Source organism: Myotis lucifugus, unplaced genomic scaffold (genome assembly GCF_000147115.1).
Source record: "Myotis lucifugus unplaced genomic scaffold, Myoluc2.0 scaffold_97, whole genome shotgun sequence".
Lineage (NCBI taxonomy): Eukaryota > Metazoa > Chordata > Mammalia > Chiroptera > Vespertilionidae > Myotis > Myotis lucifugus.
In genome coordinates this window covers 588,536-606,550 of record NW_005871145.1, presented here as the reverse complement: position 1 = coordinate 606,550, position 18,015 = coordinate 588,536, and the positions used below count along the sequence as shown (strand labels likewise).

The 18,015-nt window shown below is 42.2% G+C and overlaps 2 protein-coding genes and 1 pseudogene across 6 annotated transcripts in view; 1 reads left to right on the top strand and 2 right to left on the bottom strand.

Moving 5' to 3' along the window:
* LOC102442368 (glycine N-acyltransferase-like) overlaps positions 1–2,700 on the bottom strand; it is a 15,195-nt gene extending 12,495 nt beyond the window's left edge. Inside the window, exon 1 of the mRNA XM_006091842.3 lies at positions 2,501–2,700. The gene's annotated coding sequence lies outside the window, so the exon portion shown is untranslated. The remainder of the gene's footprint in view (positions 1–2,500) is intronic.
* A 5,105-nt stretch (positions 2,701–7,805) lies between these two features.
* Positions 7,806–9,067, top strand: LOC102442061 (annotated as a pseudogene).
* Positions 9,068–12,475: 3,408 nt separating this feature from the next.
* Positions 12,476–18,015, bottom strand: part of LOC102441742 (glycine N-acyltransferase-like) — a 16,993-nt gene continuing 11,453 nt past the window's right edge. For all 5 annotated transcript variants that reach the window (XM_023756556.1, XM_023756554.1, XM_023756555.1 and 2 more), the window contains 3 exons: positions 15,723–15,849; positions 13,734–13,905; positions 12,476–13,521 (listed from right to left, as the gene is read on the bottom strand). In XM_023756556.1, the coding sequence (XP_023612324.1) occupies positions 13,119–13,521; positions 13,734–13,905; positions 15,723–15,849 (702 nt within the window). In that variant the 3' untranslated portion in view covers positions 12,476–13,118. The remainder of the gene's footprint in view (positions 13,522–13,733; positions 13,906–15,722; positions 15,850–18,015) is intronic.

Genomic DNA, 18,015 nt, shown 5'->3' with positions numbered 1-18,015 from the left:
CCCTTCCTTCCTTCCTTCCTTCCTTCCTTCCTTCCTCCCTTCCTTCCTTCCTTCCTTCCTTCCTTCCTTCCTTCCTCCCTCCCTCCCTCCCTCCCTCCCTTCCTTCCTTCCTTCCTTCCTTCCTTCCTTCCTTCCTTCCTTCCTTCCTTCCTTCCTTCCTTCCTTTCTTGTTTAAGAAACATATGTCCTTTTGAATGATTAGCTACAGAGACTATAGAGATGGGACCAGTGGTGGTTGTTTTCAATGGTTCTAAAATGTTTCTGGATCTAAAGATCTCATTTACTCTTTGGCACCTGCTGTTTGAGCAGGTTTGAAATTGCACATGTGAATGTTCTTGACTTTTTCATGTGCATGTGTCCTGTCCCACACCCTCAGTTGCTTGTCAGTCCTTTGAGGGAAAATAACAGCCATTTTATCCCCCTTAACACTACTGCTCAGATGGGGGAGAGTAAAGTCTTTTCTAGCATCGTTATGATTTTTGTTGTCTCTTTTAAAAACAACTTTAAAGCTCAGTAATTTATTTTATTTTGTAAATTATATTTTTATTGATTTCCGAGAGGAAGGGAGAGGGAGAGAGAGATAAAAACATCAATGATGAAAGAGAATCATTGATCAGAGGCCTCCTGCACACCCCCTAGTGTGGATGGAGCCCACAACCCAGTCATGTGCCGTTGACCTGAATCAAACCTGGGACTCTTCACTCTGCAGGCCAATGCTGTATCCACAGAGCCGGACCAGCTAGGGCACACTGAGTAATTTAAATGGACATAACTGAAAGCATACAATGTGAACAAGTCTATAGATTTAACACATTATAAGCCCATCAAACCTTCATCATACTTAAGAGAGAGAACATTTTCTTCATCTTCAATGTTTCTGAAACTTTAGTGGTTCTAAAACAGCTTATGTGAGCTTTCAGCCTTGGCAGTGGGCAAAGTCCACAAAGAAGGCGCTTTAGACCCAGTCTTCCCCTTACTGGAAATGTCTTCAAAAGGGACAACTTAAACAAGGACAATGAGTTGTAAAGAGTAGTTTTATAAAGCAACATCAACAAATAGGAAAAAATAAGACACAGTCTCTTTTGTCACTGGAATAAGGTTACATAAATTATGACCTGTTAGTATATTGCAACTGCAAGGAGCCATTAACAGAAGAACTATGATACAACACAGGCATGCACAAGGGACAGTATTAAAACAAAAGGAGAAGATGTGGAACAGAAAATAGTACATAGTTTTTAATTATAATATGTATATCTGTGTTTATATAATTCAATATATAATATGCATGGGAATTTTAAGAATATAGAAAATAAAATTTAGCAGGGAAAATAAAATAATAAAAACTATTTTATAAAGAAAAATTTCACTATCCAGTTAATATGGATACATATTAACTTGAGACTATGTATCCATTTGTTTTTACACATTGTTTTATTTTTTACAAAAAATAAGGGCATGATATATATATATATATATATATATATATATATATATATATATATATAATTTTGTAACCCGTTTTTAAATTTAAAATGACATAATTCATGTCATCAAATATGTTTAGAACATGAATGTTAAAAAGTATTTATATATAGTGAATATATATTTCATTAATATAAATAATAGATTTTATATTTTATTATTTCATTGTATGCATGTACCATACATATTTCGAACCAGTCTCCTACTGTTGGACATTAGAGTTGCTAGCTAATTAGGGTTATTTTTCTCTATTGTTAATAATTTTCTGTTGAACAGATTCTGTAAATATGCATCCATGTTTATTTTCTTAAGATAAAGTTTTTAGAAGTGTAATTGCTGGAAGAAAAGAAAGGCTTATTTTTAAGTTTTCAATAATATTCAAATATATTAAACAAAATTTTAAAATTTAAAAAACCTATTTTATGGTCAGAGCATTATAGATAATATCTGTTAAATTACCCCCCCCCCCCCACACACACTCACCCACATGATTTAAATGAACTGTACATCTGGTCTGAATATTTTCTCTCTGATTTTAACAGAGTACTTTATTCTCCTGGTTGACATTTATTCAAGGAACAAGCTACCTCCTTTAGGCTGTTTCCCCAAAAAACAAAGCAACATCTGCATAGTATCTCTATACACTTGGTGCTAAATAAATGTTACTTGGACCAAGAATCCTTTCTTGCCAATGTTATTACCTCTCCCTTCTCCCACTAGCTTCCAAAATCCCTTCGTCACATTTCTTTGTTCAGAATGGAGAACTGACTTAGTCCTCCTGAGAATTTTTCCACCATAGATCTGCTCTGTACATAGTAGGTACAGAAATGTTGTCTCTCAAATGGAACTTATTCCTTTTCCCATGGTCCAAGTATCACTAAATAAGCTCAACACTTTTTCCCTAATACCAACAAAGTCATTTGATTTTTCCCAGCAAGGTCAGTTGTTGTAGGAGAAAAGGGAGAATGGTGGGTGTCACAAAGCAATGGTTCTTTCCAGGGAGATGAGTTCTCACCTGGAAGGTGAACTCCACGCAGACTGGTCCCCAGGAACAGATGGGAGGCAGCAGACTTTTCCAGAATATAAAATCCCCTTTATCCTTGCACGCACAGCTCAGACCTGCAAAGCGTGTTTTGGTAAATTTTCTACAGAAATCATTAAGCTGAAGCACTTAATGCAGGACTTGCCCTTATAAAGGCTGGGAGGAGTGGGAAATTTCTGTTGGCTGGTGTGGGACCCAGAGGCAGTCCCTCCCTCTTGGTGACATATTCAGAAAGCTGGTTCTACAGGTTTGGGAATCTGCTTGTGTCCCAGGGTTGCATCCATTTACTAGTGTTTGTCCAGTTGTCTAATCTCTGTGCTTCAGTTTCCTCATCTACAGGAAGGGTGAATAATAGTGTCCACTCTTACTGGTGTTTTTGTTTTTAAGTTAAATAAGCTAACATTTATTGAAGTGCTATCAGAAGTGATAATATTGTTCTATTTCTTTGAAAATGATATAGGTTCCATAAGTGTAAACTTCTTTCAATCCAACGGAATTGTAACTTAAGATCTGTGTGTTTGTAAATTATACCTCATTTTAAAAGATAGAAAGTGAGAATCTCTGTGTATTGAACTTACCGAGTTACTGTATGTCCAAATTTTTTAAAAACTTGTTCTTCTAATTAAATGCTGTTTTATCATATTTTCTAATGTATTTAACATTTTTATTTTATTCGCACATTTTATTTATTCTTAAATTTTCAATTACATTTTCCATACAATATTATATTAGTTTCAGGTGAACAACATATTAGTAAGACATTTATATAATGTTTTACGAAGTCATCACGCCCATCAGTCTAGCACCCATCTGATATCAAACATAGTTAATACAACACTATTGACTATATTACCTATGCTGTACTTTGTTCCCAAGGTTTTGCCTTCCTTTATGTGTGTAGGCCTAAAACCTATAACTTTTATATCACTTCTCTGTTTACTAGGTACCTGGAGCTGCTGGTGAGAAGTCTGAAGTCAGTGTGATTCTTAGTCTTCTGACCATAACCCATCTATTCCCTCTCTCTCGAACTAGTAGGATCTTGTCTTCATCTCTCATGCTCTGATATTAGACAGTAATATGTCTAATGAGTTCTTTTCACACTCAGTCTGAAGTGCATTCTTTCTATCTTAAGCCATTCTTCACTTTTGGAAAATTTTCTGCTTCTTCTGCAACTTCTGCCTTTCCTTTCCTTTTCTTCCTTTTAAATTATTTTTATCACTCCATTTGTACTGTTCTCACTTTCTGGAATGCCACTTAGGTGGATGTTCAAACTTGTCAGTGTTCAGTTCTCTTGTCTTTTCTTTCATATGTCCCCTCTGGTCTTCAGTTTATGTTATTATCTACTAGATCATCCAGCTTTCTAATTATCTGTCAGCAGTGTCCACTTTGCTACTCAGTCCATCTACTGAGATATTTTACTGAAGTTCCAATACTTAATTTCCAAAATCTCTAAGTGATTCTTTCATATGCCTGTAGCAGGAAATACTTGAGAGTCTTCTCTTTGTTCTATTTCTCCTTCAGTAGGTGTGAATTCAGCCACAGGTTGAGTCTGATGCCTCTCTTTTCCTTGTCAATTCTTTAGTCATTCTTGGTTTCCATTTTATTTTTGAGTTTGAGAGTTCCTCTCCACACCTAAAACAATGACAGTTGCATGTTCCTGGTATTTTGGGAAGATGGGATGGGACACATTGCAAGACATGACAATAGTTTGCCTCTGCTCTTTCAAGGGTCAGAAACTCTTTGTTCCTTCCCGCCCCCAGTGTCTCTCCTCAGTGCCTCACACCAGCAAAGTGCTTAGCAAAAACCAGAATGGAATCAAGGGTCAACGTTCAAGCTTTGGGTATTCTAGCTCTGATCAACAATAGGCCTGAGTTGGGTTTCCTCTGACTTGTGTGTTGACTCTAGGCTGATCCTCCCCCTTGTGCCCTCCTAGCACACACTTCACATGTATTATAGGTGGCGGATTCTTGCAGTTTCATTTCTCCCTAATCCTGATCTTCACTCTCCAGCTTGTTGGAATTCCCCAACACAACTGAAGTGTTAATGAATTCTTCTCTTCCCTGGCTCTTATTGATGTTAATTGTTAATTTCATCACTAAATGAGGATTAGGCCGATGATAACTAGACTCCACCTGCAATCTTGAGCCAATTCTTTAACATGCACTTATACAATCCTCTTTATATCTATTTTTACAAGTGCATATATTTTATCTGCATTTTTGAAATGGGAAATAAAAACATAGCATGCTAATGTAATTTTCCCAGTATCTTCCACTGAGTGGCTGAACTATACCCAAATGTGGACACACTCCTGACCTCTAGTCCTTCCTTGTTACCATATTAGCTGGGGCACTAGATTTGGGCATACTAAAGCAATAGTCTGTATTTCCACCACATGTCGCAGTCACAAGTCACTTTCACATGCAGTGTGTTCTCTTTTCCTTATAAAAGCTCTTTAATATTTAGATATAGATAGATATAGATATAATATATATCTACCTATATATCTACATCTATATGTATATCTATATGTATATCTATATCTATATGCCAGAGAGGGAGGGAGAGAGAGAGAGAAATGGAGTCATCAATAATAAGAGAGAATCATTGATGAGCTGCGTCCTGCATGCTTTTCACCAGGGATCGAGGCCGCAACACTGGCATGTGCCCTGAGCCACGCCTGCCGGGCCTTACAAAAGCTCTTGATAGAGCACTATTATTTACTCCAGGCAGGAAATCCTTCATATTAAAACAAATAAGAAACTTAACAGGGACAATTTATCTATGTTAGGTAGACTCGGGGTCCAGAAATTTTAAGTCGTTAGATGGACATGAGGGTAAATCCTGAGGTATTCTGGATATTTTTCTATCATCCACATCAAACAATAAGGCACTCAGCATGCTGAAAGATATCCAAAGATATGTATTAAAGACTGCAAAGCCATCTTGTTTCCCATAAAATATCTTATCTTCATCTTTAAGGACATTGGATTGTTCCTTTAAAAGAACTTCCTAGTAAAGTTAGAATCCATGAGCTTTGTAAAAGAAGCAACTTGGCTGGGACCTCCAGTTCATGGAAGACTAAGAAATATTAAAGATGTGAGAGGAGTTGAGAGGGAAATAAAAAGTGAATGTCCTAGGTGAATGGCCTGAGCCTTTTCTACAGTAACTAGATTAACTGCTGGGGTCCCAACAATTAACCATAGATCAATGAATTCCTCACCAATTCTTGAAGAATTGGAATAATCAGAGAATCTGTTTCATATTTTTTCCATTTCAGTGATAATAATAAGGGGAGGTAACATTTATTGTGGACCAGACACTGAGCAGGGAAATTTATATGAATTATTTTGTTGAATTATTTTAACAAGTCAATGTTGGTAGGTAGTGCTATTCTCATTCTACATTTGAAAATTTTAAGATACAGACATCCTTATCTCTAACACTATTTTTTTTCAATAAAAATAACTATGACTTCTTGAAGAAATAATTGATTCTGATTTCCTGCAGGGAGATATAAAATAAATTTGAAGCATTTTATGTGTATGAAAGCAAAAAATCTTTCAAACATTAATGAGGTCATGTCCAAAGAATTTAAGAATCAACAGAATAGAGGGTTCTATTGGTGAAAGTTGCAATAATGGAGAGTTATGACTGTAGTTGAAATACATCAACTCTGTGAGGCATTATGAGTCCACAATTACATACAGACAATATGGTATTATTAACTTATTTATTGGATCATTGAAAAATGTGAATCAATGAATCCTATCCACAATATAAGGCACTTTTTAAAAATTTGGACCTTTATTCTGTAAAATTCCAAATCCTTAAAAGTGCAACAATAACACATTCAACTCCACCCTCACTTTGCCTGCTGTGTTCCACAATATATCCTATTGATTTCATAATTGCCATGAGATCTCCTCTTTTGTGCTGGTGTCATGAGTGGAGTGTGCTTTCCTTTATCTGACCCTGAAGTCCTTCTCCCTATTTCAGTGTCATCAGCCTCTTCCTTCTCACTGACCACAGGTACTTCTTGGAGTGTGTGTGTGTGTGGGGGGGGGCGGGGGGTTCTTATCTTGTCCACTGTAATTCTTCCTGCTCTTGACAAAGGCACTAAAATCTAAAAACAAATGGCAGCTTTCATGTGTGGAGGTCTGCAGCTTAGCTCGGAAAGCACTTTGAAGAATGCCAGATTGTGTATGCAATTTACCTTGTGGTGGTATGAAGAGAGCTCGTGACAAGTAGTTATAGAGCTAGGCTGGTGCTGAGCAGCACAGACAGAAAATGTGCCCTTAAATGTGGGGCCATGAGGACAGTAGAGATGTCACTCTGAATAGAAAAGATCCATTAGGTCAGATTTCAAACAACCCATTTGAATATACATAATGGGCAAGACTTATTACTCAAAGGTCTGCGCTTTTCCACTGCACAACACTCAATAGCTGAAGATTATTTTCCATTTATTAAAAAAGAATTTCAGGTGCTCTCTAGTTGCCAGGTATCACGACAAAGTTGTAAAATGGTAGTTTGGTATCTATCTATTGCACTGTTTAATGACAATGTTTATATGAGTTTTGAGAATTTTTTTTTGATGGGCCTAGAAATATTAGGCTAAGTGAAGTAAGTTAGATAGAGAAAGGCAAATACCACACAATTTCGCCTTTATGTGGAATCTAAAGAACAAAATAAATGAGCAAACATAATAAAACAGACTCATAGATACAGAGAACAAACTGATGTTTGTCAGATGGGAGGGTGTCAGGAGGGTAGGTGGAAAAGGTGAAGGAATTGAGAAGTACAAATTGGCAGTTACAACATAGTCATGAGGATGTAAAGTATAGTATAGGGAATCTATATATATATAAAAAGCCCATGGCCATGACGACCAGGACAACCAAATGACCAGTTCATCCCCCTGGCCCTCAGGCTCCGATTGATCAGGGGGTGGCTAGAGGGGCAACCGGGGCCCCTCAGGCTCTGATCAATCAGTGGTGGAGGCAGGCTGAAACTGGGGACTGGCTCCCTTAGTAGTCCTGCAGGTTCAATCTCCAGAGGACAGGACAGGCACCAAGGGACCAGTGCCACCAGCACAATCCCGACAGTGCTGTGGCCTCCTGGAACTTAGCCTCGGGCACTGAGGCTGCTTCCCCTCCCTAAATGCTCCACAAGGAAGAAATGATACTGCCAGCAGTGTCAGGGGCAACCAATGGTGACTGCTCTCCCCGTGCTCCTTCCAGGTCACTTGAGCTGGCCACCACCTGCCCCGCTCCAGATGAAGTGTGAGCACTGCACACGGAAAGAATGTAGTAAAAACCCCCCAAACCAATGACCAAGAGAATGCCGCAGTCAATGTCCGGAGTCCGGCTCAGGAGAAGGGAGAGAAGAGAGAATTCCATAAGTTGGCCGATGCCACCACGTTTCTGAGTGACTGCCTGGTGTGTGACCGCAGAGGAGGAAGTCCAAGTTTCTCAGCAGAACACCATGGACTTCTTCCATGTTCTGAACCTTAATAAGAGATGTGATACCTCACAGCACAAGGTGCTGGCAGTGTCATGTGTCTTCAGTCTCTGCCTTATTTTGCTGCTACATTCAGCCTCAGTGTCCCTGATGTATCCAGAAGGCCCTGAGGCTTCCTCAAAAGCCTTGGGGCGCACTGTCTTTGATATGAAGATAGCTGCGGACTTCAGCATCCTAGACAGTCAAAAGGAATTTGTCCGTTGGTACTGCCAGCACCATGAGGAAGAGCCCCGGCTACCCATGCTGACCTCCGCCTACCCCAGCTGGATCACCCCATCACCCCCCACGTCTGCATGGCCAAATCTCCCCAGCAGGTCATGGGCTCGCTGGTGAAGGATTACTTCATTAGGTGGTAGAACCTGTCCCCAGACAAGATTTTCCAAGTCATTGTGGCCCAGTGTTATGACAAGAAACTGGAGGCCCTTTGAGAAGATGTTCCCACAGCTTTGCATAGTTCCTGGAGTGCTGACAGTGTGTTAACTTCAGGTAAAATTGTCCAGATAATGGAGCAAAGTGACCTCGCCTCAAATGACGTTTCATCACTCTATTTGGAGACATGAAGGAGGAGGAGGTGAGGCTCCACGAGGGTGCCAGCTCTGACGGGTACCTGGCCCACATCTTCAGGCACATGGCCAAGGAGCGGTTCAACGAGGATGTGGCGGTGCTCACCTACCACAGCCTGAGGAACAAAGACTTCCAAGAGGTCACCCTTGAAAGGGACGGAGAGGTTCTGCTATGCTTTGAGGCTGCTTATGGCTTTTGGAACATCCAAAAGTGGTACTGAAGCTGTAGAGGGGCAGCCTGGCCTGCACTGGGGATGCCTAAACTGCAGGGGCCAGGCCTAGGCAGATGACAGGTGTGCAGACAGGGCACTGCTGCGGCAGATGGAAGGCATCTACACTGCCATCCTGGTGTGGCCCCCGGAGACCAGCGCCCATGTGCAGGAGCTGTACCAGAAGTGGCTGAGGGACGGGGGGCGAATCCCCCCGTGCCCAGACAGACCTGCACACCGCTTAGCAGGGCCCAGGGCAGCCTGCCAGGACATCAAGTGGTAAAGGTCCAGCAGATGCCGGGCCTGCAGGCCACCTGAGGAGGGGTGTCAGACGCGTGAAGGAAAGGCTTAGCATCTCTGTCATTGCTTTGGTTTTCAGAATTCCCTGCTTCAGATCTGTCGGCTCGCTCCCTCTGAGTGGCGTTGCTGTGGTCACATAGATGCAACTGGAATATTGTATTTCGAGGGGATTGCCCCACTGTATGTATCCTTTTATCTGAGGATGAAAAAATCCCAAAGAACAAGAAGGAAGACAGACTACTGTCCTTTAGGCTTAAAAAAACCCCGGAAGTGATCTGCTAAGAACTGAGACTTGGTTCTGTCCACACGCCTCAGAGAGATTGGATGAGGAAATGGCCCACTTTGGCCCTGACTTTACCTACTTGAAGGTGTATTTGCCACAATGTGAATAAACTGACACCTTTTGGAATAGGGGCTCATAGGAAAGTCTGCATTCCCAACTTTTCTTGAAACAGATCGATGTTCTGCAGCTGTGGCCACCGTCCTCAGACCAGGTCCTGTCGCTGGGAATCAGGGGGCGCTGGAGTGGAGCCCCCAGCCCCGGTGCCCTTTTACATTCAGGGATTGAGCTGAACTCACTTTGGGGGAGGATGGCAAGGGAGACAGGTGTCACAGATGGAAGGATGGAGAATGGAGAGGCAGACACCCTGCTCAGTCGTGCCTGGGTGAGGTCAGGCAGATGAAGACTGGCCAGCCTGCTCCACAATTGGGTGAGACAGTATACTCTGTGTCCACCTCTCACCCCATGGGTCTGGCCACTCCCCTCAGCTCCGGGCTGCCCTCTGCGTTCCACGACAGTGCTCTCTGCCCTCATGAGCTGCTCACCCTAAATGAGAAGGAAGAAAGCAGTTGGCCCACAGACAACTACACAGAAAGACAGGGCTCATGGCTGGCGAGCGTAGTGGCAGTGGCAGGAGCCTCTCCTGCCTCCATGGCAGCACTAAGGAGCAGTGAGCTGAGTGGTAAGGAGCAGCAAGCAGGAGGGCGGTAAGGAGGGAGGGGTCCGGGATTGTGAGATGGTGCAGGCTAGGCTGAGGGACCCCCCCTACAGTGCATGAATTTCATGCACCGGGCCTCTAGTTCTATATAATAAAACCCTAATAAGCAAATTGACCCAACAGTGGAGCGACCGGTCTCTATGACATGCACTGACCACCAGGGGGCAGATGCACATCGCAGGAGCTGACCCCTGGTGGTCAGTGCGCTCCCACAGGGGGAGCACCATTCAGCCAGAAGCCAGGTTCATGGCAGCGTGTTCAGCGGCTGTGGCAGGAGCCCCTCCTGCCTCCATGGCAGTGCTAAGGACCAATTGGTCATCCTCTGCGGAATCCCAAACTGCAGGAGGGTGCAGGTTGGGCTGAGGGACCCCTCCATCCAGTGCACAAATGTTGTGCACTGGGCCTCTAGTATAGTCAATAATCCAATATAATAAAGAGCTAATATGCTAATTAGACCAAACAGCAGAACTTCCATTTGGACGACCTTGTGAACGAAGCCGCAGATGTGAGGGCCGAGTCCCTTGCACAAATTTTGTGCATCAGGCCTCTAATATTGTAATAACTATGTATGGAGCGAGGTAGGAACTAAACTTATTGGGGAAACCATGTTGTAAATTATATAACTATCTAACTACTATCCTATATAATAAAGAGCTAATATTATAATTAAACCTTCTGGAATGACCTGCCAGAACAACCAGTGGGTGGGGTCAGGTCCAGTGAGCCTGCACTGCCAGGCTAGCCACAATGGTCCTGGCATCCCCCCCACCCCTTCTGCAGAAGCGATGGGAGAGGCGGCAGTGGGGGCCCGGTCCTGGAACCATGCCTTCCGCAGAGTCGGCTGCAAAGAAGCTGGCCTAAGCCACAGTTGGACATCCCCTGAGGGCTCCCAGGCGTCCAGAGGGATGTCTGACTGACAGCTTAGGCCCGATCCCCTGGGGTGTGGGCCTAAGCCGTCAGTCGGACATCCCACAAAGGGTCCCAGACTGCAAGAGGCTGTAGGCTGGACTGAGGGACCCCTGAGTGCATGCATTTTTGTGCACTGGGCCTCTAGTAATATATAGCTGCAGTGAATATGAAATATTGAATGTCTATTTAACAGAAAAAAATAATTTTATGAAATATGACATATCAATTAGAAAAAAATTTACATTGCCCTGGCTAGTTTGGTTCAATGGATAGAGTGTTGGCCTGGGGACTAAAGGTCCTGTGTTCAATTCCTGTCAAGGGCACATGCCCAGTTTCCGGGCTCAATCCACAGTCGGGGGCATGCAGGAAGCAGCTGATCAGTGGTTCTTTCTCATCATTAATGTTTCTATTTCTCTCTCCCTCTCCCTTCCTCTCTGTAATCAATAAAAATTTAATTTTAAAAATTTACATTATAACTACTAAGGCAAAACAACATATCTAAGAAGTGTGCAATACTAATTTTCATCTATAGTTCTATGGCTCCTGGACCAGCAGCATCAGGACACTTGTTAGAAATGTAAATCTGGAAAAATACCCAAATCCACTGAATCAGAAAATCTAGGGGTGAGGCCCACTATCTGTATTAACAATCCCCCTAAGTGATTCAGATGCATCCTCAAGTGAGAGAACCTCAACTCCTAAACCAGTGGTTCTCAACTGAAGTAGGTTTTGCCACCCGGGGAGGTTATCAAGAGCTGGAAACATTTTTAGTTGTCATAACTGGAATGGAAAGTGTTACTGACATCCAGTGGGTAGTGATCAGGGATCCTGCTCCATATCCTATAAATGCACAGGATGGCCCCATAACAAAGAATTGTCCACTCTATAATGCCCATTGTACCAAGGTTGAGAATCCCTTCTCTAACCTGAGCCTCCACTCTTTTGAGTGGATAAGAAATTAAACCTCACACATTGGTTTCTCTGTTTTTGGGGCCTTCATCCTCAATTCCACAGCCTAATTCTAGTTGTAGATGGACCAAAAGCAAACAGGTTCTTAATCCAGATGACTATCTTCAGTCCAGTTATCTCTTTGGGTCCAGTGCCAAGGTTTAGTGCTGTTCCTGTTGAAATGTTGGTGCAGGAAACTCTCCCAACCACCCTGATCCAACCAGGACAAAAACTGCTCCACACCACCAACCAGACTTTCCCATGAGACCATTGTCTGGTCTGCATAGAATTTAGGCATCCTTAAACAACGTGCCAAGGTCAAGTGAAACAATAGGTACCATGATGTAATGCCCTCCTCCTAAACTTCCCAATAAATAGCCACCTCCCTGGGTCTGGGTCTTCCCACTCTCCATAAACCCAACCCAGGCTCTTCCCATCACGAACCACTTCACTTCAACTTGTACAATCAAACACAAAATCTCTTTATTGTTTGGGTTTGGGTGGATTTAGAAAGCTCTGCTGTTAGAAGCAACATTGAATCATTTTCCCTGGTGTGGGAGTGAGGAGGGAACAGGCTAATAGAAGTTAGTCTTTTTCTTCGAAACTCTCCCTGCCATATCATGTACACTATGTTTAACCTAATATTTCATACGTATTAGTGTATAATCCTTTAATGTATCGAGAAAGCAGCAGAGGAGAGGATACTCTCTACAGACCTACTGAGCAGAGTCCACTTGCTGGTCATTAGGAGAAAGACCATAGAAAGAGAGAAGTCATCATGCTCAGAAACTGTTACCTCTCTCTGGAAAATCTGGCAAGGCTCTACAGATCCACACACTACGAGTTCCAGGAGAAGCCATTCTGGGAAGCATGCAGCTGATGAGAGTGTCATGGAGATCCCCGGAAGTGTGGGGGAACTAAACCATGTGGAGTGCCTGGGGCTGCTTCAACCTGATACACCTAAGGGAAGCCAGCAGTGACGGAGTGCAGGGACCATGGTATTGAATATTCACACTGCATCCCCAGAGCCCACTGCTTTACTGATCATTACAATTATGTACAATTTATTCTTTCTCTGCCCACCCACCCATTGCTCCAGCCACATGTTGGGGCCCATCTGATACTTGTTTGTAGGACAGCATCACAGAGGCACACAGTTCCACTGATTCCAGGTACAGGGCATGTGGATATAATGCAAATTGTAACTCATTTTCTGCATTATTTTGTTATTCTTGTCAGTGTGAGAATATATGGGAAAGCCAAGGTTGTTCAGAGCCTGGGTCTGGATATAGATGACATAGGAGATGAGGCCCTGCTTCCGGTACTCAGGCAGGGTGCCTGCCATCCGTATCTCTCCTGTCTGGTCCATCAGATCCCAGCACACAGGGTTTCCCTCAGGCCCCAGCAGACAGAATGTGGGGAACGTCTGGATACAGCGCTCTATGAATCTCTGGCTCTTCTCATTGCCACCAAAATGCCAGAATTTATTCACCAGGGCAGCTTGGGTAACATCCAGGGATGAGAGTTTAAGTATTTCTTGATTGCTATGGAAGTTCCAAGAGAAAAGTAAAGTCCATGAGTACTTATTATATCTGTTCTTGTCCCTATTGTCTATAATACATTTCTGAAAACGATGATTTGGGCTGCTTTGAAGAATATTGACTGTAGTGGGGCAAGAGTGAAAGTAGGAAGAGAAGTTGGGAGGCTATTTCAGGAATGGAAGGTGTGAGTATGCAGTGACATATCTCAAACTTACATGGCCTTGGGTTTGCCACCCCCAGGTGGTAAGTTCTTTACATCAAACAGAGAAGGAATTAGTTTCTTTACAGTGTCAGCCACCGCATAGAGAAAGCGCTCTGTGTGCTTGACTTTGAAGGATTTGCTGGCTGCGAGATTTTGTATCACCTCATTCAGGTTGGACTGGGAACCTAGATGGGGTTTTGAGGAAACATGCAACTATTTCAGTACATTTTATGGAGAAGCTGTCCAGTAGAGTGGTACATGTCTACATTTACAGTCTAAAAACCTATGTTCTGGCTTGGTACTGCCAACCTGTGATCAGGCATCATGTAATCAAGATTTGTGTAATGAAGTTCCTCAAAGATTCATTCACAACCATGGTCATAGAATTTGTGGCAATGCCAAGACTGGAACTAATATTTCTGGACTACATGAACATATTGTTTTCATAATCACAGGAGAGGCATTATAAAAATAGTAGTAGCCAACATCTCCTGTGTGCTTACTCTGTTCATAGTATGGTAGATTGTTGCAGGAATAACCTACAATGTGCCCATGTCTCTTTGTATCTTTTCCCTGGAATAGTCCCCTCCTGCACTGCATATGACCTTGGCCATATGGCTTGCTTTTGCCAATGGAAAAGAGTAAATTCGATGTAGGGAGAGGCTAAAGAGGGCTTGTACCAGGGGCTTTCTTTGTGCTCCTGGTTTCCTTGAGATCAACACCATACGGATAGAATTACGTTAGTCAGCTGAGGACTTGTGCTCCTATCATGCTGTCACCAAAGTGGCCAGCACCGACAACCAGAATTGTCATTCAGGCATGTGAGTGAGGCCATGCTAGAGCAACTAGCGCATATTCCATCCATTAATACCCTGCAGCCACATGAGTAAATCTGGATGAAACCAGCAGAAGAACTGTCTTGCAAAGCCCAGCCCAAATGTTGATTCACAGAATTATGAGGTTTGCTTTGCAGTCCAAGTTAATTGACACATCCAAGTATTGTGCTAAGCAATTCCTATTCAATATGTTATCTAATCTTCTCAACACCCTTGTGCTTTAGCTACCATTGTTATCCTTGTTTTTATATATGACTCAGTGAGGATAATTCAAGTGGCTAAGATGGCATAGCAAGTAACAGACAAATGCCATCCTAGGGAGTGTGATTCTGGATGACATGCTCATAACCATGCGGTTTCCTTAATGACCTAGGAGGTACTTTATGGCACGAGTTGTCATTCTTATTCCTGGCATGGAAGGCCCTAGGGCATTGGTTCTCAACCTTCATAATGCCGCGTCCCTTTAATACAGTTCCTCATGTTGTGGTGACCTCCAATTTCATTGTTACAAATTGAACATAATTAAAGCATAGTGATTAATCACAAAAAGTATATGTAATTTTATATGTGTTTTCCGATGGTCTTAGGCGACCCATGTGAAAGGGTCAGTCGACCCCCAAAGCGGTCGCGACCCACAGGTTGAGAACCGCTGTCCTAGGGGAAGCTCTGCCCTGGCACTCAACCAAGCTAAGGGATTCTAGATATGTTTGTGTTTTTAAAAAAATATTTTTACTGATTTCAGAGAGGAAGGAAGAGGGAGAGAGAGATAGAAATATCAATGATGAGAGAGAATCATTGATTGGCTGCCTCCTGCATGCCCCCCGCTGGGGATCGAGCCCACAACCTGGGCATGAGCCCTTGACCAGAATCGCGCCTGGGACCCTTCAGTCAGCAATCCGACGCTCTATCCACCGAGCCAAACCGGCTAGGGCAATTATGGATATATTTGCAAAATAAATTCGTGCGTATCAAAAAATTATGTTTCCTATATGAAGCCCATTTTTTGCAAGCTTTGAGGGTGTTTTTCCCCATTACAGTTATATTCACAGCTGAGTAAAAAACTGATAGCAGGCTGATGGTCTGAAGTATAGAGAAAGATATGAATCATACGGGAAATTGTGAGGACAGAGAAGTGAGTCAGCACACTTCCCATTCCTCTTACTTACTTTGGATCTGCAAATGCTGTTTCCAATTGATGACTTCTGGCAAGCCAAGCACTTCCTGACAGTTCTTGGGGTCCTTGGAGTAGATTTGGTAAGTATTGGTGTAGTGATCAAGGTCATCTACCATGTCCTGTTTGCATTGGGAAAAGCAGAATCAACCAAAATATTTGTATTTTGTTATTACAATACCAGTTTTCAGTGTTCCATTATGCTCTGATATTTTTAAATATCAAGTGTTTTGTTAGTGTATAACTTTTATTGAGGAATTATTTATGTTATGAAGTCAAGTCAAGGACTTCCTTATTCAAGTCATATTTAAAAATTTCCTGAATAAAACTATTCTGAACTCAGCTCTTGCTTTAAAATTTCAAACAAAATTGACCCATTTAGAATTTAACATTTCTTTCAGAAAAGCACAGGACAGTCAGACTTTTAGTAAAATGCTTTTTGTTCATGTTATGGTTGTAAATGTGTTAGCTCCAACGGCTTCAGTAAACAAAAGCAAAACAAAACAATAACAAAGTCACTTTTTGTTCTCTCATGATATTTAAACAAATCAGATTAGGGAAATGTTCACATTCTACCATGCTATGCAAATTCTTAGGAACAGGCAGATGCAATTGTCAGAACTTTCTAAACATCAATAATTATTTTCTAAATAAAGATACAACATTTTCAAAACTAAAATCAAATAAAGTATTTAGCTAGCACTTAAAACTCAAATAGAGAGTAAACCGACAGTGAAAATCTTTGGCCAAAAATATAAATCTTGCTGTAGACCAAAGGTTTCTACAAAATGTGGGCTCTGAACATGTCTCTATCAAAATTGATGGAGGTAACAGACTTGAATACCCACCTATGAATGATGAAACAAAAAAAGTTATGAGTTAGTTCGGAGGACCTAATGTACAGCATGGTGATTGTAGTTAGTAATACTGTATTATATACTCTTTTTTAAATTTGTTAATTGATTAAGATATTACATATGTGTCCTTATCCCCCCATTACCCTCCTGATGCCCCCACTCATGCCCTCACCCCTCTGTTGTCTGTGTCCATTGGTTAGGCCTATATGCTTGTATATAAGTCTTTTGGTTGATCTCTCCCCCATACCCCCACCCTCCCCTACCTTCCGTCTGAGGTTTGACTGTCTGATCGATGCTTCTCTGTCTCTGGATTTGTTTTTGTTCATCTTGTTATCTTCCTTTTGTTAAGTTGTATGAATTCCCTGTAAATGTTGGAGATTAAACCCTTATTGGTGATAACATTGGCAAATATGTTCTCCCATGCAGTGGGCTTTCTTGAAAGTTGCTAATAGAGAAAATCTTAAATATTTTCACCACAAGAAAGAAATAGTCATTATGTATCATGATGGAGGTGTAAACTACAACCATGGTAATTATCATTTTGCAATACACGTGTGTACCAAATATACACATTGCACATCTTTTTTTTTTTTAAATATATTTTATTGATTTTTTACAGAGAGAAAGGGAGAGAGATAGAGAGTTAGAAACATCGATGAGAGAGAAACATCGATCAGCTGCCTCCTGCACATCTCCTAATGGGGATGTGCCCGCAACCCAGGTACATGCCCTTGACCGGAATCGAACCTGGGACCTTTCAGTCCGAAGGCCGACACTCTATCCACTGAGCCAAACCGGTTTCGGCCACATTGCACATCTTAAACATACACAATCTTATATGTCAATTAACTCTCATAAGATGAAAAACTTTATTTTTAAAACTGTGTTTTTGAAAGTAGCTCAAATAATACTTCTCATTGAGGCTTTTATCAATAATACAGTCTTTTCCCCCCAAATTATTTGATTTGATGAAATATGTTTGTTTTGTTTTTTACCAATTTTACTTCTATAGAAGTTATATACAAGTTTAATATTTTAATGTTAATAAACTAGAGGCCTGGTGCTTGAATTTGTGCACCAGTGAGGTCTCTCAGCCTGGCCTGTGGGATTGGGCCAAAACCAGCTCTCCGACATCCCCCGAGGGGTTGCGGATTGTGAGAGGGTGCAGGCCAGGCAGAAGGACCCCACCAGTGCATGATTGGGGCTGGGGAGGGACGCGGGAGGTTGGCCAGCCAGAGATGGACCACAGGAGGGCTCCAGAGCATGTCTGGTCCATCTTGCTCAGTCCCAACCGTCCAGACCCCAGCAGCAAGCTAACCTACCAGTTGGAGCATCTGCCCCCGGTGGTCAGTGCATGTCATAACAAGCAGTTGAGTGGCCTTAACATATCATTAGCATATTACGCTTTGATTGGTTGAACAGACCACTGAA